The 26,525-nt window shown below is 38.5% G+C and overlaps 1 protein-coding gene across 1 annotated transcript in view; it reads left to right on the top strand.

Annotated features, from left to right (window-relative positions):
• The first annotated feature begins 13,083 nt into the window (after nucleotides 1-13,083).
• LOC124863509 (collagen alpha-1(XI) chain-like) overlaps nucleotides 13,084-26,525 on the top strand; it is a 74,730-nt gene continuing 61,288 nt past the window's right edge. The window contains exon 1 of the mRNA XM_047357902.1: nucleotides 13,084-13,305. Within this exon, the coding sequence (XP_047213858.1) occupies nucleotides 13,221-13,305 (85 nt within the window). The 5' untranslated portion in view covers nucleotides 13,084-13,220. The remainder of the gene's footprint in view (nucleotides 13,306-26,525) is intronic.

Raw genomic sequence — 26,525 nt, forward strand, 5'->3', positions numbered from 1 at the left:
TTTTTATTAATTTAATTCAATTCAGTTTTATTTATATAGTGCCAATTCACAACACATGTCATCTCAAGGCACTTTACAACTTTTTGTACTCGTCAAGGATGAAGTGTGGTTACTTAGACAACAAGAGCCTTTAGTTCTTGAACTGCAAGTTTGATCATGACGTTTCGTGTATGGAGGACCAGGAAATGTGAAATGCAGGTAAATGAAGCCACGTGTGAACAAAGATGCTACAAGAAGAAACAAGAATCAAGCATAGTCAGCTGCAAAAAAAAAACTAAAGATAATATTCTTAAGGTACATACTGCCATGTTTATGAAAGACAAAAGAAAACTACAAACCAAGGGGAAAAAGCCTAATACTGTAATATAATGAGAGAGTAAACTAAAATATGCAGAGAACAGAACACAAATATGTACAAAACTAAACCTAAAGGAATGAACAACATTGGGCAAAACCTTTCTAACAATAATGAAAACAGAGAAATGAACTGAATACGGCAAGACCATTGTAACAATAATGAAGTATTCAGAATTGCTCAAAACACAAATGAAAACCAAAACACCCGAGAATCATAACACATACAGTCTTAGTGTCTGGAGTTTAGACTCATGCTTCCATTTTCCTCTATGGCTCATCACAAGTTCAGCTGGCGCTTGGATACGGAGTATTTGTCCGAACCGAAAACAGATGCGAACTGTTAGGATAAATGTTTCTTGGTGACAGCACATTCTAAAGTGAGTCCTATATTGAGGTTTACTAAATGTGACAAGGCATGTACTGTCTAGATGCCTGATGGTGTCTAAAGGTAAACAGAATCCTACGCTTAGAATCCAGATGTAGAAGGCGTATGTATTGTCTGAAATGTTCATAAAAAGGTGCTGAGATCATACTACGACAAGAATCTATATTCGGCTAAGGATTTCTCCAGATTGGTCCACAGTTCTATACTTTTTGATGTGGGCCTGGTTGAAATAAAATCATCCTATAATAAACTAAATCTTTGTCAAAACAGAATATTCCCTGAGGCCTTTGCACATTGGCTGGCGGCCATAAATCCTAATTCACGGCACAGTCTTATTCAGTAAATTAGAATATGCGTTTTGATGGGTCTTGTTTGTCTGATGAAAAATTCCTTTTGAAAGAACAAGTTTTGTATTAGAATGTTTTTTTTATTGGTCTGTCTGATGTAATATTCTAATCTTAAATGTTATTTTTTTATTAGCTGTAAGCACAAAATCATAATATCTAACAGAAGTAAAGGCTTGAAAAAATCAGTCTGTTTGTAAATAATCCACATAATGTGTTCCACTAAGGGAATTAAGTTACTGAAATAAATGAACTGATTATTAATAATATGCTAATTCATGGAAAATTACTGTGTGTGGGATAGAGAATTCTGCTACCTAATATACAGTACATAGTCTGGGTTTTTAAACTTAATTAATAACTTAGTTCAAATAGACTTGAATAAATATAAAACCAATCAGACAAATTCTAAAAAAAGAAGAAAATAGTAAACAGGTTGGATCTGATCACAAATTGTCTGTTATAATCAAGAATAATCAATATGTTGAAAAGATAAATTAAGGTTTAAAAGAGGGTAAAAATGCAAGTGGACAATAAACAAATGTATTAGCTAAACAAAGTATTAGTATTGTATTTTGTCAACATTAAATATTGGCGTTTTTCCCATTTCATTATGACATTATGGCTTGGCCTCTTCAGTAGTGGTTACAATATAAAATATATTGTTATTTCTCATTTAATGGGCCAAAGTCTCTGCAACACACTTATTGTTTTATAACATATATATATATATAAAGCTTTGATTATTATCATGAAGAAAAGAAACAAATTTTTCTGACAACACACAGCAGAGTGTAAGCAGACTGATTCCTAATTGAGTTTTCCTTTGCTGTCTTAAGAAGTTCATGTCTGATTACTGCCAACCTCCATAAGCAATAAAACCAATTTCTTCCACAGGTTGACAGAAATGTAAAAACAATATATTCTTACAGTGCAAGATTTAAATTAAAACTGACAGCATTCACTGCAAATCAAAAAGCCTAATCTTGACATGTGCTAAAGTAAGAGGACGAATTCTACAGAGTACAGAAAACGGAGTGTTCTCCATAAACATCTACCTCAGGTGCAACACGAGCAGAATTCTCCACTGGAGCAACATCTAGGGCACTCCCTTCATGCTATTCCTTGTGCCTCCAGGTAAAGTGGACAGATGTGAAGGACTGCTGGACAGCATTTGGTGTCCAGCAGCCTTCAAGCTATTACTGAGGAATTTCAGACGTTTGAGACGCTGAATTGAGAAAGACAGAACAAAGAGGAATAATGCATGCCCATACATGTTTTTAAAGTTTTTTTTTACCACCTCCTAAACTTTCACTTCTCCACTTTTTCTAATACACTTCATTTTTGTAACTTGTTTAAGTTTTCCTGTACTTCCTCAGAACATTTCACATTTGCCCTTACACTTCTGAAAATATTCCAGCAGAGCCTTGAGCTTAAATCCTTGAGTTTATTGGAAACTCTAACTCTCCAACAATAAATCCTCTGACCATCCAAAACCTTTTTTATATATAGTTTAATAATCAATTTCCTGTGTTGTGATTATTGGGATAAATGAACAGATGCTCCTGGAACTTTGACTTGTTTTCTTGCTGACTAGGTCACATCTGGTTGTATTTGGCAAAATTAAAAATGCGTTATTTGATAAGAGGTATTCTAGGTAAATAATGCAAGCTGAAAGCTTGTGTGCTTGATTAGGCCTCCATGTTAACGAAGTCTCCTTGTGGGTTTTCCAGAAAAAGAGACACACAGTGGGTGATGCCACTGAAAGGATAAAGGACTGGAATAGAGAGCTGGAATGTTTGCCACAGTTCAGGAGTGGCGCTTTCTGCTCTTTTGTGTGCTGTCTGCAGATGAGGTGAGGAATGCGAACTTCATGAGAATAGAGGGGAGGGAAGCAACCGAGAAAAAAAGTAGCTGGGGGTCAGTACATGGGAGGAACACTCAAACACAGGAGAAAGAAATAGGAAAACAGTTTTTTTGTTCCTGGAGCAGAAGGAAATAGCTAAAAGACAAGAAATAGCTGTTGCAGCTTTAAGCAACACACTAATGCAATTAGAATAACTCAAGAGTAAGAACACCCTGGAGATTAATTTAGCAATTTTATATCCAATATGACATTTAAAAGAAATTATTTTAACCATGTGTTAATATTGTACAATATGTCTATCAGAAAATAAATCCAAATATGTCCTTCAAAGCCCATTATGTCAGCACAGAAAAAGCTCAAAACAGCTGCCACTCATGGATTGTAAAAGTGCTAAAAAAGAAAGAAAAAAAGACCAAAATAACAAGGGATAAAAACAGCATATTCGGTTTATGCACAGTTTAAACCTCCACTGTCCTAAAACACCGGATTTTTCTACTAATTTACAAATGCAATTTAATTTAGTTGCTTTCAGCATTAGACTCAACATCATGTTTGGCAGCTCAATCAAAAGAAAAAGGGCAAAAAAAGTATACCAACAGATTCTCACAAGGACCCTTCATATAACCTCTGTAGCATGTTGCATAACTAACCAGATTAAACTGTTCAGTGGTTTTAAAAGTCCTTTGAATGAATACAACTTTCTCAATGAGAGACATTTCAAATAAATGTTTTCTTGATTTACATGACCTTAGATCCCATTTAATAATGCCAGTTTATTGGCGTCGAGGTTTAGAAATAAATGCTGTATTAATAAATTATAATAAATTAATGTACTTTGGGATTTCAACCACTGAAGAGTAAGGTTAGGCTTGTGGTCATAGGTTAGCTCATTAAGTTTTTTACTTTAAACATTTTGTTCCTTTAACACACATAGTTCTCAGATGTTTATTAACTTCCTCCCTCATTCCTTTTGATCATAATTGCCATTAAACTAATTGCACAAGCGGACATTTTCCTGTCTTTCTAATGCTCTCAACCCTGCTTTGGCAAGGCTGTTACAGCATGATGTAAAAACTTTTAGTTAAAGTATACATGATGACATTACTGGAAGCTGGTGCCTATCTCCAGCAGTCTATGGGCGGGAGACGGGGTACACCCTGGCCAGGTCACCAGTCCGCAGGGCAACACAGACACACACAGGACAAACAACCACGCACACACACACACTCATTCACACCTAAGGGCAACGTAGTGAGACCAATCGACCTAACATTTAAAATAAAACAAATGGAATAAAATAAAATTAAATGAAAAGTTCTGTTTTCTGATAGTTTTGAGCTATAATGTGTAGTTTATTTAAGGCTAACACGAACACATGCATTCTGTCTGTACACACTATTACCAAATGTCACCGGACGGCATATTCTAGTTTTTTAATGTGTTTTTAGACCAAAGGTATATGTAAAGAGTAATAAACAGATTTTGACCTGGAGTCTTAGACTTGCTGAATAACAACGTACGAACATTGAGGAAACCGATCGACATAAGTGACATTTAGTAGGTGTCAAGATTCAACCCACACAGAGAAATATGTCCTCTTCTAAATGTCAGTGTATCAAAATAACTCACAAGATTTAGCTCAAAAAGTAGGAATAAATTACAATTTTGTTTTACTGTGTAATTATGGGAATTATGGGGCAAGAATAGGTAAACTTATCATTTCATACGGATTTATACACTAGAAAAATAGACTTTTGATATATTTTTGTGACATATCAATCAGTTTATTGGCAGAAGGAAAGCGTCAGTAGCATCTTTCCTTTGAAATCTTACATGCATTTTTTTGTCCTGAGGGTTGCTCTGTTGTCTTGCCGAGGCATGCTCTCCAGGCAATGAATAAACTCTAGGCAAACTCAGGCCCATCTCATGGTCTCTAATCTTTGCTCATCTGCTACTCTGCAGGAAGCTCGACAGTATAGGGCCCGAAGGGGAAGGTTATGATGACTGATAACTTCACTTCCAACTTCCACGCTAACTTCTACTAACGAATATGAAAAGTGACATTTTTTTATCTGCACCATGTTATCCGCTGTAAGACAGAAAAAGGGTAATGATTTCAGTTTTTTTCATGTGTGATAAATGTGTAACATTACTAAAAGGCTAATTTATTCGCTTTCAAAATAAGGCAATAAATAATAAGCAATAAAATGGTATGCAACAAAAAAAGAATCACATGCTGAAACTTTTTTCCTTGTTGAAAGTCAAGATGATTTACTTTCTGCAAACTTTGAAGTATTTTCTTCCTAACCACAAAACATGAATGCGTGCCAAAACACATTTGCGGTATGATTTACTGCTCAGATGTTTCCTCCTGTACATTGTATTAATGAAAGCAAAATAAATACCCTATGTTGGTTTCTGCTAACTTGATTATCAGAATAAAAGGATTGCCAACATCTTTTGAAGACAGGCAGGCAGTGTTTTTTTATCAGTATGAATATGCTTTCATCAGCTTAACAAACATAATCTATTTACCTTGTATTATTCATTGTGATTTATCAAAACCTCTTGATTAACATCGGATGATGAAATTTGCGTATGTGGCAACTTGATTGAGCTACTTCAAACTGGAATGATCTTGTTAAACATAATTAACATACTACACATAATAATTGGTACTGTATATTTTAATAGAACCTGGGCATTATTGCTGTGGTGAAAACCTAATTTTGGGTGTTGTTAATGGTTTTAAATTGATAAAAGATTGTTTATTCTGGCATCAGTTGGTATTTTTTGTGTGTATGTGTGGTGTATGTGGTAAATGTTGGACCTGTCCAGTAGTTGGCTAAAACTATGTAGCACATGCTCTAGAAATATTTCTCACCAAGACGTTAGATTAGCAGCTGGACTCCTAGTAACTATCTGCTAAAAGCTGCCAGGAATGTGGTCCTGATTAAGTCTGGCTAAACCAGTGCTGAGAGTCGACACTGTAGAAGGTCAGGGGTGTTTACACAGCAGATTAACTTCAGTCTATTTATTTTAAAACCTTTGTCAGACCCCCTTCTATCTTTCACTTCCATTATTTTCTGGTGTTTTTAATCAGATCAACACTTGTGCTTTTCAAATGTCTGGCTTAAAAAATAATTTAGTATATCTGGAAAAAAATTATCTTTATCGACACCATTTAAGATCTTTTGAATGTTTGACATTTTCTTACCATTAAAAAGTGGGTTAGTGATTTTGAAACTAAATTACTGTAACTGTAAATTTAAAAAAAAATTAAAACAGTATTTGCAAACTTTCATGGATGTGCAGTTTCCTCTTTCTGTGGATTGTTAATCCTCTACCTTGATGTTTGGGTCATGCTCTCTGTGATTTTTGTAATAAAAGCCTGTTGCTGCCTGCACTGCAGAAACATTATCTTTGGTTATTTTCCAATTAGCAGAGGTTTTTACGTGTTATCTCTGAGTATGTCTCTACTGAATAAAACTGTCTGAGAATCAATGACATTTCTGGAAAGCTTAATTCAGTCCACATATATTGAGAATTAAATACTGTGGGTTCAAGCTTTTAAAAAGATTTTAATAGATGTGGCAGGTATTATCAAACTCTAAGTGGACTAGGAAGTTATTTCTTTTTGTTCATTTCTGCAGTGTTCCTAATAAACGATTCTTGTTTTCTGCTTTACAGGTTAGGTAAGGTGATTTAAAGATTGGTTTGAACCTACAGCCTTTCCTCCCATCTGTTTAGAAAATATGCTGAGACAGACATGTTCGTTTTTTTTATTTAATTCCCTTCATCTGTTTACCCTTTAATTTTAATCATTTGAAAAATGGCATCACTAAAAGTTGCAGTTTTGCCAGAGAAAATTGTTCCGATTCTCACTATATCCATAATTTTATTTGTTCAGCCATCGATGGGTTATGTTACCTTATTCTCCTCATCCTGATGCAAAACACATTTTCAATATGAAATAGACTTACTGATTGCAGGCAGGCAAGTGAAACTCACTCTCTCTGGTTTCTCCAGTGTTCCTAAATATTTTCCCTATCTCAGGTATTTTTACACACACTGTAAACTTGTAAATACCAACCTTTTTTGCATAGTTGCATTGAGGGACGTTTCCTTTAAAGCGATTGACGATTCTCTGGCGGAGTGGTGAACCTTGACCCAAAGCTGAGAGCACAGAGAAAAGTTGTAAAAGATTGACAACGTTGATTCTGGAACACTGGGCTTCAGTGCATAGTATAACAGCCACCAAAGACAAATTATTTAATTATTCAAAATCTCTAAGTTGAATTTAGGTTCATGAAGTAAAGATTTATATGGTGATGTGAAGAAGTGTTGTGCTGGAAAATGTAACCAGCCTGGGATCCTGAAGATAGTTTTAAAAATGCTTTGTGGTGAGCACAGTCTGCCCGTTATTCACCACAGTGATCAATGAATGAAAATCCTAGCAGCATTCAGGTAGATGTTGCAATTTCAGTCCTGGTGATGTCCACTGTTACTCTATTAATTAATCTTGGGGTAAATGTGTTTCCAGCAGACAAAAATCATCCTCTTCACTTACATTACATTTCCTGTATAGATAATTTTTGTAGCATCTGTGCTCAATAAGTCCTTTTTCTGCGTCTCCAATGAGCAGCCACACATTCATTTATTATCTTCCTCTTAGAATAATCTTTTTGCCAACAAAGTGTTTTCTGCCTACAATCAACAAGTGCTTAAACAGAAGCTACATCATCATTAATATGTGGAAGGGCTTTTTTTAAATAAACAAAAAGAAAAAAAAAAAACCAGACAAAATCACTTACGAAAACACACAACGAATACACCCGAAGCCTAAACTGTCTTATCAAAACCTACAATTAAACCACACAACACAAGTTAGAGAAAACAAAGGAAGTAGGCATAACCAAAGACCCTAATAATCTTTACTTATAATGTTTTATTTTGTGAAAGTATCTTTTATGCCCAAGTTTACACCCTCACCTGTCCCAAATTAATCCAGTGGTAGAACCATTAAGAGCACTGTTACTTTTCTGCATTTCCTTAACTATGTCCCAACCTTTTTAAATGGGATGTTGGCAACAAATTCCAGATTTAAAAACAATAAGAGAAAACAATTATATTAATTCCCTTTGTACGTTTGTCTGCTATGTAAAGGGTTGAAGGAATTAGAACATTTTAGAGCTGCTTGTGCTTCTTCACAAACTTCCCTAACTTGTCTAGGAATGAGGGGATCGTGGTAAAAATATGAGTTGAGTTCCAACTGATCTTTGATTTTATTGAAATCATAATTTTATTAGCCAGTAGAACTGAACAGATTAGAGACATTACACAGTGTAACATGTGCACTTGAATGATAAAGAATGATAAACATTTAAATGATGTTTCTCATGCAGGTGAACTTGGCAAGCTGACTGTAACCAAGGGTTGTCTTTTTAGCAGTCAGTTACCTTTGACCTGCAGGTGATTCAGCCTCCAGCTTCACAGTTCTTCAATGGTGAAGATCAAATGATTTTTAGAAAAAGCATCTTAATACATGAGCTGGGGCGCTGTAGCGTTTAGAAGAACCTGTAAAGCTTGGTTCCATCATCCACCTTCCGATGTCTTGAGCAAAACTAATCTTCACTGTAGCTGAAGGGTAACCTCATACACATAACATAAAGTCGACTGAGAATATTGTCACCAGCCCAATAATTCTTATCATTATTCTCATTTAATTGCAATTTTTTTTAACTACAGACCCTCACCCTATGAACAAAATGTAACTAACAAAGATTCCAGTGTTTATTTATGTTAATTTGGATTCGGACTCACAGCTAAGGAAAACCCAAAATGTTATCAAAAAATGCATATGTTCAACAGGGCCAAGTAAAATGGGGGTTTTAATCCAAAAATATAAAGAAAAATATAAAAAAATATAAATAAAATGCACGTTCACGTATACACTACAATATACATTCCATACTTTGTCGGGGCCCATTTTGTATGAATTACTGCATCAGTGCAGCATGGTATTAAGCCCATTAGTCTGTGGTACTGTTGAGGTGGTTCGGAAACACAGGTTGCTTTAATATCAACCTTCAGCTCGTCTGCATTTGTGGGTATGGTGGCTCATCTTCCTCTGGACAGTAACACATATGATCTCTATGGGGTATAGCTCAGGCCAGTTTGCTGTAAACTATGATCATTAAAGCAGGTATTCGTACTTTTGGCAGTGTGGGCACATCCTGCTGGAAAATGAAATCAAAATCTCCATAAAGCTTGTCATCAGAGGGAAGCATGAAATGCTGTCAAATTTCCTGGTGGATGGTTGCACTGAATACAGGATCATTGGCTGCAGGTTATTTGGCTGACTAAATCTTCGAGTGTGGAAACTCCACACTTAACCTCAAGCAACTTGGATTGTGCCTTTCTTCACAAGCCTGTCAAGGCAGCTGTTACAGGTCCTTCTCAAAATATTAGCATATTGTGATAAAGTTCATTATTTTCCATAATGTAATGATGAAAATTTAACATTCATATATTTTAGATTCATTGCACACTAACTGAAATATTTCAGGTCTTTTATTGTCTTAATACGGATGATTTTGGCATACAGCTCATGAAAACCCAAAATTCCTATCTCACAAAATTAGCATATTTCATCCGACCAATAAAAGAAAAGTGTTTTTAATACAAAAAACGTCAACCTTCAAATAATCATGTACAGTTATGCACTCAATACTTGGTCGGGAATCCTTTTGCAGAAATGACTGCTTCAATGCGGCGTGGCATGGAGGCAATCAGCCTGTGGCACTGCTGAAGTCTTATGGAGGCCCAGGATGCTTCGATAGCGGCCTTTAGCTCATCCAGAGTGTTGGGTCTTGAGTCTCTCAACGTTCTCTTCACAATATCCCACAGATTCTCTATGGGGTTCAGGTCAGGAGAGTTGGCAGGCCAATTGAGCACAGTGATACCATGGTCAGTAAACCATTTACCAGTGGTTTTGGCACTGTGAGCAGGTGCCAGGTCGTGCTGAAAAATGAAATCTTCATCTCCATAAAGCTTTTCAGCAGATGGAAGCATGAAGTGCTCCAAAATCTCCTGATAGCTAGCTGCATTGACCCTGCCCTTGATAAAACACAGTGGACCAAAACCAGCAGCTGACACGGCACCCCAGACCATCACTGACTGTGGGTACTTGACACTAGACTTCTGGCATTTCCTTCTCCCCAGTCTTCCTCCAGACTCTGGCACCTTGATTTCCGAATGACATGCAGAATTTGCTTTCATCCGAAAAAAGTACTTTGGACCACTGAGCAACAGTCCAGTGCTGCTTCTCTGTAGCCCAGGTCAGGCGCTTCTGCCACTGTTTCTGGTTCAAAAGTGGCTTGACCTGGGGAATGCGGCACCTGTAGCCCATTTCCTGCACACGCCTGTGCACGGTGGCTCTGGATGTTTCTACTCCAGACTCAGTCCAATGCTTCCGCAGGTCCCCCAAGGTCTGGAATCGGCCCTTCTCCACAATCTTCCTCAGGGTCCGGTCACCTCTTCTCGTTGTGCAGCGTTTTCTGCCACACTTTTTCCTTCCCGCAGACTTCCCACTGAGGTGCCTTGATACAGCACTCGTTCAGAAATTTCTTTCTGTGTCTTACCGTCTTGCTTGAGGGTGTCAATAGTGGCCTTCTGGACAACAGTCAGGTCGGGTCGGCAGTCTTACCCATGATTGGGGTTTTGAGTGATGAACCAGGCTGGGAGTTTTAAAGGCCTCAGGAATCTTTTGCAGGTGTTTAGAGTTAACTCGTAGATTCAGATGATTAGGTTCATAGCTCGTTTAGAGACCCTTTTAATGATATGCTAATTTTGTGAGATAGGAATTTTGGGTTTTCATGAGCTGTATGCCAAAATCATCCGTATTAAGACAATAAAAGACCTGAAATATTTCAGTTAGTGTGCAATGAATCTAAAATATATGAATGTTAAATTTTCATCATGACATTATGGAAAATAATGAACTTTATCACAATATGCTAATATTTTGAGAAGGACCTGTATTCTAGTTGCTTGGCACCTTTTTCTACTAAATGTTTTTCTTCTATTCTGTTTTCTAAAATTGCTACACATGTAGAGCTATAAAGATTGTGCAAAAATATCCTGAACGTATAACCTAAACCTGACAGCAATTCTGGCAGTTTGGATGAAAGTAGCCATTTTGAGGTTTTACACATTTAATAAAAACCTCCAAGAGATTTTCACATATCACTTTGGAATAGAGCACTCTGTGGTTTTCTGAGATAGTGATTTTCGCTTGACATATATCATTATGTTTTGAATATATCTACAGTACAGACCAAAAGTTTGGACACACCTTCTCATTCAAAGAGTTGTCTTTATTTTCATGACTATGAATATTGTAGCTTCACACTGAAGGCATCAAAACTATGAATTAACACATGTGGAATTATATACTGAAAAAAAAAGTGTGAAACAACTGAAAATATGTCTTATATTCTAGGTTCTTCAAAGTAGCCACCTTTTGCTTTGATTACTGCTCCGCACACTCTTGGCATTCTGTTGATGAGCTTCAAGAGGTAGTCACCAGAAATGGTTTTCACTTCACAGAAGTGCCCTGTCAGGTTTAATAAGTGGGATTTCAAGCCTTATAAATGGAGTTGGGACCATCAGCTGTGTTGTGCAGGAAGTGGATACAGTACACAGCTGATAGTCATACTGAATAGAATGTTAGAATTTGTATTATGGCAAGAAAAAAGCAGCTAAGTAAAGAAAAACGAAAGAAACTGGCTCACATGAGGACTGCCCCAGGAATGGAAGACCAAGAGTCACCTCTGTTGCGGACGATAAGTTCATCCGAGTCACCAGCCTTAGAAATCGCAGGTTAACAGCAGCTCAGATTAAAGAACAGGTCAATGCCACACAGAGTTCTAGCAGCAGACACATCTCTAGAACAACTGTTAAGAGGAGACTGTGTGAATCAGGCCTTCATGGTAAAATAGCTGCTAGGAAACCACTGCTGAGGACAGGCAACAAGCAGAAGAGACTTGTTTGGGCTAAAGAACACAAGGAATGGACATTAGACCAGTGGAAATCTGTGCTTTGGTCTGATGAGTCCAAGTTTAAGATCTTTGGTTCCAACCACCGTGTCTTTGTGCGGCAAAGAAGAGGTGAACGGATGGACTCTACATGCCTGGTTCCCACCGTGAAGCATGGAGGAGGAGGTGTGATGGTGTGGGGGTGCTTTGCTGGTGACACTTTTGGGGATTTATTAAAAATTTAAGGCATACTGAACCAGTATGGCTACCACAGCATCTTGAAGCGGCATGCTATTCCATCCGGTTTGCGTTTAGTTGGACCATCATTTATTTTTCAACAGGACAATGACCCCAAACACACCTCCAGGCTGTGTAAGGGCTATTTGACCAAGAAGGAGAGGGATGGGGTGCTGCGCCAGATGACCTGGCCTCCACAGTCACCGGACCTGAACCCAATCGAGATGGTTTGGGGTGAGCTGGACCGCAGAGTGAAGGCAAAAGGGCCAACAAGTGCTTAGCATCTCTGGGAACTCCTTCAAGACTGTTGGAAAACCATTTCAGGTGACTACCTCTTGAAGCTCATCAACAGAATGCCAAGAGTGTGTGGAGCAGTAATCAAAGCAAAAGGTGGCTACATTGAAGAACCTAGAATATAAGACATATTTTCAGTTGTTTCACACTTTTTTGTTCAGTATATAATTCCACACGTGTTAATTCATAGTTTTGATGCCTTCAGTGTGAAGCTACAATATTCATAGTCATAAAAATAAAGAAAACTCTTTGAATGAGAAGGTGTGTCCAAACTTTTGGTCTGTACTGTACACTTTTTTTACTGAGTCGCTAAAGTAAAAAAAAACTTTGACGATATTCTAATTTTTTATATGCACCTGTACGCCCCATCTGACGGTAATGACAAAAAGATATATTACATTACTTTACTGAATAAGCCTGATTAGAGGGGGTTTCTGCCGGCGCGCCGCTCATCCGTGCGTCCTGTGGGAGGGGAAGAGGTGGAGAGAGGAGTATGGGAGTGATGATGAGAGGGGACGAGGGGGGACACCGGGAAACAGAGAAAACCCATCACAACAAATCTCCAACAATCAAAGAAGTGGAAATACTGAGCGTCTTTCCCCTCCACGCATGGCTGCCTAGTTAAAGAAAACCCAGAAGTTCTGCAGCAGCCTGAAAAGTTCTGGACGCGGAGGTAGACAGGGTCGTCACTCTAAAGGATGGATCACTTCATAAGGAGCAGATCGCGCAGAAGAATATCGCTATTTATTTTTATCATACTTCATCTAACAACGGCTCAAACTGGTAAAGTATCAACCACGTATTGTGGCATGACAATTGCGCCTATTCAGATGAAAGATTTAAAACTGTCATAGAAAGTTCCTTCGGTTCCTGTCTTGAATGATGCACCGTCTCTCCAAGGTATCCAAGTTTTCATTGACTTATTGTAGGCATCTCTTTGCCTCACTTTGCAATGAAGCATAGGTTTAAGCCCAAAAGCATAATCTTCACCTTTTCTTTTAAGTTTAACTTTTTAGTTGATATGCAAAGCTGATTTCTATTATTTGAGGTTGCAACATTTTGGAGGCTGCTGCTTGTTCTGCAGAGTTGATTTAGGGTGGTATTAAATATGTTTGTCTCATAATTCTTTCAAAGGTTCCTAGAACAAATAACTAATACCGTTCAAAATTGTCGGGTTAACGAACATATTGTGATTAAACGAGCTTGTGCTGCCATATTTGCATTTTAATGTAACATCATTTCTTAGGCTTGAATTTAAATGAGCCCTTTCCGCGTCGGGTCATGTTTCGTGGGCTGCAGGCTGTGATGTCATGTTGGAGTTTGCCTGTGACCGGCGTCAGTTTACCGTGAAAAAGTTTAACGTCAGTCTGAGAACGAGGTGAATGACTCAACACTGCAAGCAACGGAGTAGATTAACATTCCTGTCATGGATCTGTTTAATGTATCCCTTCCTTGCAAAGGTCTTATCTTCAAGCACTCAGCAATAACACCCTTAACTGCCATAGTCCTAATTATTCTGTCAGCCTGAAGTTGACATGTTTCTTGTACATCTAGTTTCATTGTGTGTGAAAACAGATTGAGTAGTCTATTTTTTTCTGCAATGCACCTGCAAGGAAACACGCCTGTGTCTGCCTCCATCCCTGCATCATGCTGCACTTTAAAACACATTTACCAGCTTCTGTTATGTGGCTCACTGCTGTTTGCCACTCTTGTGGCCTATGGCTGTTGATGTTTACTTATAACAGGTGCAGACCAATTCCTTTCCAGGTGCTGTTGTTAAGAGACCCCTGATAGAGCGATGTGTCTCAACAGCAGGGATCGTTATCATTTAAAGATGTTTTATTTTTATTAATGGTTAAAACCTGGTTTATGTCTGGAAGGATTTTGTTGTTCACTGGCAGAAATGAAGTGATGGAACGAGGAAATGAGCCAGCTGACCTAATCACATTCAAGTGGCACAGTGGCTGCTGTGTCCACAGCTAATGAGGGTTTGGTGCATTCAGAGACTGAGATGATTTCAAAGCGCACACCACATGTGGCTGTGCTGATATTGTGGCCTTACTTTTGTGCTTCCAGTTGATAATATGTTGTGTCCCTTAGTCCTTGAATGTTCGGCATCAACATGTGTGTATTACAGTCGAAGAATGCTTTCCCATATGCCTTCTGTGTGTGTTTGAGACAGATGAGAGAAGACTTTGTAGTCATGTTTACAGACAGGAAGTGAGACATTCTTGCAGACATGCACTTCAGACATAATCCTCTGCTCTTTTGCTTTAACACATTTGTGTTAGGTTTTCTTTTTCCGCTCCATTCAAAGTCTTGGAATCGGGAGAGTTTGTTTTTATTTTTATAAGGAGAAACAGTGCATACAGGCCTTCCACTGTGTCCTGTTTGATCCTGTCTTCTTGGCAATCCTGCATCCAACTCCCAAAAGGATACAACTGTACAAGACTGTTTTTATCCTTTAATCCAAGAACAAATTAAGGGCAAATGATAATAAATGATACAGTCAGCTTAATGTGGCACTATTCAAACACAGAAAACGGGGATTTTAAACCAGGTTTAGAGCTCTAGTACCATGTTGTGTGCCTGTATTATTCCATGGAAACATCACATCAGAAGTGTCAGATATGACGAACTCTGTGGCTTGCTAGAAGTCACATCAAACTTCTTATGAGACTTGATGAGCTATTTGGATGAGCTATTTGGAACCCCCCCAAGTCTTTAATATGCAGAAGTGATGCTTAAACACGTTGTGGCGCCAGACTGCAATCTATAGTATTCCACGCACATCTGGCTTCCAGAAATTTTCTACCCTTCAGGGTTCTACAGCTCTGAGCTTCTGATCACTGAAGGCTCCAAGCAGCTTTCATTGGGACTAGTTGGAGATGCTTCCTGTAGAATTGCAATGAACAGACATCAGAGGATCTCTCCCCTTTGCAGTGTCCCTTCATGCCATCTGTATTTTTATCCAAGTTCATAAACCCAGTGTGCATCACTGTTGAGGTTAAATTAGTAAGACTTCTTTCAACATTGTGGGCAAAATTATAAATACAATTTTGGATATTTTTTTCCAAAGAACCAAACTTTCTTGTAATCTTTTAAAGTTGTGTTTAAAATTTGCCAGGCTTGGTAAAAAGCCTTTAAAGCTTTTTTTTTTTTTTTGGCTGCTTTTCCACTCATTTACAGCCTAGTCTTTCTACCTAATCATGCTGACAAAAAGAAGCTGATGAGCAAAAGGGAAAGTCTTGCCTTCATGAAATATGTTGTGTACCATTTGCCTCAGAAGTCAGGACTCGGATCTGAGAAGGAAATCTAACCCAACATTGTTTGTGTTGCAAGTCAGTGAGAATTAGCGATAAAGGACTGTAGACACAACGCATATTTCATTGCATAAAAACCTATTGTTCGATTTTTAGTTACAGATGTTTTTTAGTTTGTCTGTGACTGGATTAATTAAATGGCAGCCCTCTTGCTGTTAGATAAGGCTAGTCACAAAAAAGGTAAATAATTCGTTTATTTCCGCAGTTATTGCCATATTTGATGCACAAAGCAGCCATATTGACTTGTAATGTTGAGATTGGTTACAAACTCTGACTTTACAAGTCATAATTCCAGTTCTCTTCTGTTAGTTGTTCATCTACCTCCATTGACAAATGTTCAGCTAAGGGTACTTTGAAAATCACTTTGTTGGTTCCAAAACAACCTTTTTTGAAACTAGTAGTTCAGTATGAACTCAGCAAAAGGAATGAGAGAAAATAATGTCTTATGACAATCTACTTGTGACAGAATGACTAAAAATCTACTTAAAAATGTTTTCTGTTATGTGTAATTCATCTCATGAGTTATAGTATTGTATAGTAGCTTTTTCTTTTCCCTGAATGAATCAGGTCAGGTCAGTTATATGGTTTAACAAACACAAATAGCTTCCTCAGGAACTGATCTGAAATTTGATTTAGAAGCAGCCAATCACCCTAGCCCAACTGGGATTTGAATCCAAGAACTTCTTGTTATGAGGTACTATCATTACCCACTGTTCCACCATACCACACTGGATTAATAATTGTATCTTCATTGCAGTTTCACTGTATGCAATATACATATTGTGAAGAGCTTCTTGGACTGGAATAAATGCAAATAGGTAACATTTATTTAGTCTCTATGCCTGTAATACATTTGTGACACTAGTTGTTTAATGCAGCATAATTTGTTTTTAATTAGTAAGGAAGTGGCATTGTGGTCATGTCATATTTTCCATATGCAAGTTGCTTTAATGCCAAAGCAGAAGCAACTTTTTCCATAAAAGCTTTTTTTCATATAGACATAATGAAATGTATTTATTTTTCCCATAGCTGGATAGAGGACTTATATTGGGTCTTTGCTTGCTATTACAATAACGCTTTATACTTCTTGTTTACTTATCACAAGTCATGTCTTTATTGAGACATTCACCAATATTATCACATATCACATGTTTTTCTTGTGCAGCTCTAATGTTAGGTTAATTGGTTGCTCTAAATTGTCCTAATTTGCATCATTGTTTGTTCTGTGTATCTTAGTGTTTCCTTGTTATTGACTGGTAACAACAACAATAGCAACAAAAAATGAAAGAATTTCAGAAAGACCAAAAGAGGATCGTCTGGACCGCTTGAAAGTCTACAAAAAAGTCTGGCTCTGTGAAAGGGTGGAAAGACATTACAAAAAAAGGAAACATTAATCAGGACCTTTACATCTGCTTTGTACAAAAATGATCACTTGTTTATTTATGTTACATTTCCTATTGGTGAGAAATTGGGATTCCTTTTAGCTTCTTAGAGCTCTATGAATTCTTGTCTAATTTCTAACATTGAGCATGCAAAGGAAATTTTGCAGAAAGGACACGTTTTTGTTGAAGAAAGTCCTCATATGTCCAGAAGTTTTATTCTGGGTTTTTGTAAAGAGCGGCTGTTCAGTTCGGGGCCTTGAGAGGCAGGTGTTTTCTCTGTGGGCCAAGTAGCTTTTGGCCTGTCAGCTCATCGTGTGGTGAAAAAAACAGGATCATGGAAAACTGTGGAAACTGAAGAATGTGGGGCTGATGTGAACTGGAATGAATCATGAAACCAGATTCCTCCAAAATCTTCTTGCTTCAACATCAGAAGCGTAACTGATGTTGGCATGGAACTGGTAGTTACACAACTGAATATAGACCCTGTTTTCTATGGCTTTCATTGCATGTTCATCTACTACATAAACACAGATAGATACAGTTCATTTAATTATATTTTTGCTAAAATGTGTCAATTCATTTAAATGTGTAATATTCACAATTCAAAACAAAAAGTTTACTTTTATATTTCTCATCTTTACAATAGATTTTTGTTCTCCACAGAACATTATGTGTATCACACAAAATAATACCGGGGTTCAGAAGCAGTTTCAACAAGATAACATGAGTGTTATTCTTCCCCCTGCAGCTGTCTTTATCGAGGTAGATATAAACAGTAAATGCAGATCATGTGCTCAGTTTGTAAATTTTATTAGGCCCGAGCAGGAAAACTGCAAGAGCCTATTGTAATCGCTCCAATTCTTATTATTATTATTCCGGGGACTTTTGGCGGGGCAATATGGAGACTTTGCCATATCCCAAAACTCACCAAATTTTACCCAAAATTGTCCCCCGCGTGAAATTTTTGTTCTTTAATGTCGTCGTCAGTGGGCGTGGCCAAACCACTTAGCCACGCCCCCAAACGTGAGATATGCCAAACCGTAAGTCGTACAGATCTGAAATTTGGCACAATGCTAGAACTCCTCAAACAAAGAAAAAATGTCTCTTGGGGGTATGCCCTAAAATGCACAGGAAATCGGCCATTTTGGGTCAAAGGCCGATTTTTGCCCATTTGCTACTTTTACTCACGTCGAACTTTAACGAACTCCTCCTAGGGATTTTGACCTATCGGCTTCATATTTGGTCAATATGCAGTTAAGGCATGGGGAATTAAAAGTTATCAAAATCCTGAGTTTTTGGCCATGTTTAGGGGGCGTGGCCGGGCCACGAACTTGGCATTCGCGCCGAAAGTGAAAAATTCCAATAACTTTCCCAAAAAAATTCCAAATCACACCAAAGTTGGCATGAAGGAGAACATTCGGGTTCCCGACAATCCTATGGGGTCATATGCTGACATCATCAAAGCCACGCCCCCTCAGAACAGGAAGTCACTTATTTCACTTGGAAAGTTGCCTCTCTGACCCTCTTGACCCAATCAACTTGAAAGTGTGTCGGAAGACAGATAACTAGTGGGTCTAACTTCGTTTGAAGCACAGTAACTTTTCATAAAAGGGCGTGGCCATGGTGGCGCGACGAAGTTGGACATCACGCCATGGCCATACGTTTGGCTTTAATTTCCACATACATCATCTGATCTACACCAAATTCAATGTGATTGATCCTAGTCCAGTCGCCAACAGAGATCTGATGCCATATTTGGTGGGCGTGGCCAAATGCGTCCACAGCGCCCCCTACAAAACTTAAAAAAATCAGCCCCAAGCCATGCTTTGACCGAGGATTCTGAAATTTGGTACACATATGTACCTTCTCACGACCTACAAAAAAGTCTATTGGAGCATTGGTCCAAACCCAACAAGAAGTCGGCCATTTTGGATTGAAGTTGCCATTTTGACCCTCTTTTGGGCGTTTTTTAGCCCGCATATCTGAGCGAACTCCTCCTACAGCTTTTGACTTAGAGACTTGAAAATCACTCAGTATACTCTTAAGGGATTGGGGATTAAAAGTTATCAAAAGCTTTTTGATACATGAAAGCGTGTGGGCGTGGCCACGCCTCAAAATATGACTTCTCGCCATAAAACACTAAATTGATATAGCTCCTACAAGGAAAGTCACAGAAAAATGAAACCTTCTGAGATTGATCTGCCTCTAGGCATGAAAAATATTCACTTGTCAGATGCTGACATCATCGAAGCCCCGCCCCTGACAACAGAAAGTGTCCTGTTTTCCTTTACAGAATCAGTGTTTGATGTTCTTCACCTAATCAATGAGAAACTGTCCCAACTAACAGATAACATGATGGTCTTACACAGTCGCCAGTACTGACTGCTTTAGCTGGAGGGTGTGGCTATGATGGCGTGGCAAATTCTGATATCACGCCACAGCCATACGTTTGCCTCTACACATGCATGGTCTGATTTACTCCAAACTCAATATGGTTGATCCTTGTCAGCCCCTAAACAGCTCTATTAGATTACATATGAATTTACCTCAACGGCGCCCCCTATTACACTTCAAGTGCTCTAGCTCCCTCATGCCTGATCGGATCCACTTCAAACTTCCTATACATCATCATGTATCAATGCTGGACATGTTGACACAGTCAATACATTACATCACTCTAGCCCCGCCCACTAATAAACAAATGACTGTAGCTTCCATATGGAAGGTCCGATTCACTCCAAACTGAATATTCTTGATCTTTGTCAGCCCCCAAACAGCTCTATTGGATTACATTTAAATTTGGATCAATACCGCCCCCTAGGACACTTCAAGGGCTATAGCTCCCTCATACATCATCGGATCCACTTGAAATGTAGTATACATGATCATGAGTTAATGATGGACATTTTGACACAGTCAATTGATGATGTGGTTTTAGCCCCGCCCACAAACAAACAAGCGACTGCAGCGTCCTTCTGGAAGGTCAGATTTACTCGAAATTTTGAATGCTTTTTGCCAAACCGAAACTCTGCATGACCGAAGATCATATGACATGTTGCTCACAGTACCACTTACTGGCGACGTGTTGAAGTGAAGCGGTGTCATCGTCGGTGGCGTGTAGGAGGCGATGCCAGGCTCCTGCAGTCGCTCAACAGCCCGAGTTGCGCTGAGGGGTGCGAGGGCCTTCAAAGCTGCTTGCAGGTTTCTAGTTTGTGTTTGTTCTTTTTTATCTGTGTTACATGTATTAGTTCCTCTTAACTCACAGTGTTCTTGTCTGCACACAGATGTGACCCAGACAAAGGGTCACATCCTGTTCTAATTAAATTATCTCTTCTCGATGCTTGAGAGAAAATGTGTCCGGATTTATTCAGCCACTTGCACTGGATCTTTCATCAATTTTTCATTATGAATCACCATCTTTTGGAGCTTGGCACTCTTGAACCTTTTTGAATAAATTCTGCTTCTGCTGCCCTTTTTACCGAGAGTTTTATTTCACTGAGCAGGTCTTTCTTTCTTTTTGATCCAAGCATTTATTTTTTATAACTAATTTTAGATATGTGCATCTCATGTCATTTAAAGTATAAATGTCAGTTAATTTCCTTCTCTCATTCCAGAGTGTAGCTTAAGATACAATGGGAATATGTAAGTTCACCGATTTCCTTTTGGCTTCACTTCTTGTTAAGATCCCTCACCAGTTTCCAGATGCAATCACTTCTGACAGTGTAGTACAATCTCTGTAAGAGAGGGATCCTCTCAGGCAGGGCCTGCAGTGTAGGTGGTGTGAGCCATAAAGAATGTCTTCAGAGACATTTGCTTTAGAATCACAGAGAGCACATTATGAGAAAAGTGCCTCAAGATATACACATAAAGACTGTTTAGTATCAGTTCTTGGGTACATGGCTCAATCTGTAAGATGGACAGCTCAAATATTCTCTGTCTAATAAAGCTTGCCTGTCAAAGCGTCTTAGTAGTTGTGGTTCTCACACACAATAGGAGAAAGGGAGGAAAAAAGAGTGCCTAGGAACAGTAAAAATCTTCAAGTTCATTTCAGCTTTAGTTGAACATTTTATGCATCTTCACATCATTCTGTTGACTGCATGTTAAATGTGACTGTTTTGGTAGACGTCTATGAACAACCCAGATAATTTACTCCTTTCCCAAGTTCTATGACATTTGATGTAGTTGGAAAAACAGCCTGAAGATTCGATGAAATTTAAATCATGTAGAGCTATGGCTTCATGCACAGCTTGTTTATCAGTAGAATTCTAGATTTAGATCTCTTGTCCTTATTCAACCTTCCAACTTTCTCCAAAGTAATATGATTTGGGAGGGGAGGTAAGGACATTACAACAATGAATAATGAGATGCAATTGAAACTTGTTCAGACAGTCAATGCTGCAGGAAAGGTAAAGAAGCTGCTAGAATTTATATAAGTCACGGTGAATTAATGGATCGTAAGAATGGAAAAGATAACATTCTTTCACTGATAGCTGCATGTACTCAAACTTCTAAAGGGAGTCTTTCGTTACCATGGACTTTTCTTTTTGATGCTGTGTGGAATAGGCTGTTGTATTTTACAAGGGTAAAGGTCTTTAATAAGCTTTTCATATTGCTACAACAGTTTTAGATTGACTTTTCTTCAGGTTAGAGGACATTTAATTTCCATGTCCACTGTGTCAACCAAACCTTCACTCTTTTTGTTTTTCACACAATAGTGTTTTGGATGCTTATGATCCCATGCACATCTAATTACAGATGTTAGACAAAGTAGTCACTGTGACTAACTATTGCCCTTTTCCACTGGCTCAATTTGGCTATACTCGACTCCACTTGGCTTGCTTTGAGAACATATTCAGTACTGTTTTTTCTGTACCGGTACCTAGTTTTTTGGTCCCTGCTTCTGAGCCGGTACGACCGGGACTGAGTAGGGACTACATGTGACGTGAACAGACTGCTGTTTACGGACTGGCCATGGAACCAGAAGACATGAAATGGTTTTCACTGAGGTAGTGCAGGGAAAAGTTAATAAAACTCAAGAGCGACTACAATAATATTAAGGACCACAATGGCCGGAGCAGGTCAAACCGAAATATAATTTTACCATTTACAAGGCTTAAAGAAAAAAAGGACACACCAACTTTCTTAATTACACGCAGGCAGGGTGGTTTGTTTAATATCATCCTAAACCAGCTAATCGCACATAAAATCAAGTGTTCAGATGCACAAACATTTCACTCAAAACACATAAAACAATACCACCATGGAACAGCATGTTTGGCTCGGAGATTTATTGACGGTGCTTAAGCAAACCAGCGTCTGCAGGACAAGGGAGCAGGCAGAGAGCAGCTGTCAATATTCCGACTGCTTGCATCGTACCAAATGGGAGGAAGACCCCGCTAAATCTGCGGAGCAAGAATATCCAATCTAAAACTAACTTCACCGGGGTCAAAAGTCAGCGGTTTTGTGGTCCTTGTCCTTGTTGTTGTCATGGCTGAGACAAAAAATTCCCCATAAAGTCCAAAACTCTAACTTCTTCAGGCAAACTTTGGAGCTTTACCACTCCAGACAGCAACGTCTCTCCTCTCTGCTTCTCCTGCCACATCAATCTCACATCAGAACCCCTAAGCCTTATTTTATAAGTTCTGACTGGGTTGTGGTCCAGATAATTATCCCAGTGGATCATTTTATACATGAAAAAACATATGTAAGACATTCTTGCATATACAATAATACAAACATTATTTGCATTTTATTTATGTTTTATTGTTTCACACAGATTTTTTAATGCGACAATGTCACAGAGTAACGTTAATAGTGCCACAGCACACCACACTGATGGGTGGAGGCGGGGCTTCAGCCACCAGTGGGTCAGTGGAAACAGTAAATACCGTACGGAGTAGAGAGAGACTGAGTGGGACGGAGTAGATAGAGACTGAGTGGGGCGGAGCAGCGTGGCCTAACATGAGCCAGTGGAAAAGGGACATGTCTGAAAGAAGCAGTGTCTTCTGTTCATTTCTGAAGTGCATTTTAAATGTTCCTTCATTGATAGTGTCAAATGACCATCTATAAGAAATCATGTAAACAAATGATGGTCGAACAGCAACACTTATGCTGCCTGTAGCTAAACATGCCAGATCAGCATGGTGCGGCCGGTGTTATGTCGTCTGCGTTTCCGCTGCCTTTACCTCAGCGTAATTTATGTTGCCTAGCAACAGTGAAAGCGTGAAGCACAGAGCTGTGAAGCTGAACAAATTGAGCCCTAAGGGCTTATTTTCTTGTTTTATAATCTTGTTCATTATTCAGCCATTTAAATTGTTAAAGTTTTGTGTTCATATATAAAAAAAATATATAAAAATTTATTTGTAAAAATGTTACAATTTAAACACTAACATATTAACTTTCGGAACAACGTTTAAATCAGTTTATTTGTAGAGCATAAAAATAAAACCAAACATCAACATTAGATATCATCTGACTGAATTATATCTGTGTTTAACTTCCATCCATTGGGGAAACACAGCAGGAGCTTGAAAACAACGTGCCAGGAGTCAGCTGTTCTCTCGGGCTTCATCGCACCTCAACCCCCCGGTCAGCTGTGCGCTGGCGAGGCGAGCCGGTTGTGAGCCCGGTGTCAGGGCAGCAGAAGCGGGTTGTCTCCAAACACGTCGGAGCACGCGTGGAATTAAGCGAAATCTTGATAAACCGAGCAGATATTTCAGGTTTACACAGCTACATTCTAGTCTAAAAACAAGTTCATTTTGTTTCACAGAAAGCGCAATATGTCCAACTTTGTTCACAGCTTTTCCCTCTCCTCCAGGCTTTGCTACTTCCGTTAGCACAATTTACTTTGACCCGCAATGAATCATGGGATAGGGTGGCCCACGAAGGATTACACATTACACATCCTTCATATTTGGGGAAAAGAAGGACGCATTTGTCCGTCCTATTTGGAGGAGCATGCGAAGCTGTAGACTTCATTGCCTCACAATGACATAATCGGCCAACAAATGCGTCCTTTAAAGAATGCAGCCCTTCAATTTGGACACAGCAATAGTGAATGACATCCGTGAATCGGTGAATCTGTTTGATTAATCTGTGGCTTCAAGGACCCGGATGTGTGACACAAAAAACTGAATTTTAGAACTGAAAGTAAAAATAGTGAAACGGAATTTTCAATTCAACAAAATACATTTTCAGAGCAAATGAATTAAGTTTCAAACCATTACATTCAGTTTCAATTAAGTGAAATTCATTTCAAACCAATGCATTTAATTTCAAATTACACAAATACAAATTCAGTTTGAGAAATTCAAATTCAGTTTCTGATGGCACAAGTTTCTTCCCATAGTATGTAGCTGTTGCATGGTAATATCATTGCTGGATAGGTAATCCCGTTAGCTCGGATTAAAGTAATTTTGTCAGGGGCTACTATAGCTGGGCAGTCAGATTCTCGTGAATTCTGTATAATTAACCCCGTGTTGCCTCTGTTTAAGGCCATCATTAGGCAGCAATGTTCCAAACATCAGTGCCTTATGAGCTTTCTTCCTCTCTGTCAATAGTACATGTTTTGGATTCTGGCTTTTGAGCAAAGGACGATTAACTTTTAGTTTATTAAAAAAGACTCATACTTAAGAACACTGAGAATGAAATAAAGACAATACCCAATGCATAATATGGAGGAAACAGTAAATTTAAAATGTTTTCACAGTAATGCAGATGATTAGATCTTAAAATAAACTTCCATGCATGAAGCGAAAACTATTGGGTAATACAGTGTCTCGCAAAAGTATTTATACTAATTGAATTTTAACACATTTTGTTGTTACAGCCACAAACCTCTATGGGCCTGTTCTTCAAAAAGGTTTGCATTTACAAAACCACAGGCAAACCTCCTTGTATCCGCAAAGCTGACCTACAAATGAGGCACTAATTGGAGTGCGTGTGTAAAATCAGCGGAACAGCAGGCGCTAACTTTTTAACGTGTTTGCCTTCATGAATATGCAAAACATATGACAATGACCCAGACATGCAAATTTATGGGAGGGGGATATGCAAATGTAATCCTTTACCACTTGCAACCCGATTTATCAAGCCTGAAACGGATTGCGATGTTGTTTTTGTGTGTAGTTTTCGGAAGTTTTAAATGCAGGAGCTAACTGGTCCGCAAAATGTCTGCTGTCACTTTGGCCAGAAGGAGGCATAGATAGAATGACAGAGGAAGGAGAGAGAGAATCGTCTGTACATGTCACCAACAGATTTCCATTGTCCAAAATAAAAATATTAAAATAGATGAGAATAGTGATTCTATGTATGATTATCAAGGCTCTGATTTGGAGTCAATCACAAACAGAAATAATGACATATCTCCTATGTTAAAACACCTTGCAGAACCTTTTTTTCTTTCACCATCCCAGTGAGATCATCTGCTGTTGAACGGGTACAAACCTGTTCGCTATTCCTCTTGTTCCACTGGGGTTAGTAGAAGCCTGTCAGTAACACATGCAATTTAAACAGGGAAGTCTGGACTTCTTTTGCACCTGTTATCCATAACAGGCACAAGAGATCACACAATGCTCTGCGAAAGCCTCAGAGGTAGGTTTGTTAGAAAACATTACAGTATCATGAAGACCAAGCAGACAGTGACAGACTTGTTTTCAATCTATTGTGTTGGAGTTGATAGGACGATGAATGGACCATAATACAGGACAGTCTAAGAAGAGAACCTGGAGTGGGGCTGCAACGCTACCATTCAGTGGTTTTAATCAAAGTATATCCATGTTTTAGAATGATTTTGCTAAATTTATTTGTTTTTTACTTTTTGTTTTGCAAAGCGAATGTCAAAATCCCCAAGTTATCAATTTGGAAGTATATATATTTGAAGCACTCTTTTATTTAGGTGTGTGTGGCAAATTACTTTCTTTTCAAACAATTTAAACAAAATACAGTGGCTCTTGGTTTGCCGGGGCATAACTTGCTTTATAATTGCAATTAAAATGTATCATTGCAATTAAAATGATCAAGCTATTTCCTTGGTCCATTCCTATGTATAAGTATCAGCATTGCTCTGACTTACATGTATATTTATAAGTACATTCAATATTTAATCATTGCTGAATTAGCACTTTAGTCCTGGTAGGTGACCGTTAAAGGAAATCTCTGAAAGGCCTGCGACAAAGTCCAAGCTGTCTCTTTTTCTGCTGCACTGGCATGTTTTTTTTTGGCCCATCACATCTCTGCTTCATGACTGCAAACAGTACCCCACACAAAATATTTTATTCATTGTCAATAAATTTGCCAG

Source organism: Girardinichthys multiradiatus, chromosome X (assembly GCF_021462225.1).
Source record: "Girardinichthys multiradiatus isolate DD_20200921_A chromosome X, DD_fGirMul_XY1, whole genome shotgun sequence".
Lineage (NCBI taxonomy): Eukaryota > Metazoa > Chordata > Actinopteri > Cyprinodontiformes > Goodeidae > Girardinichthys > Girardinichthys multiradiatus.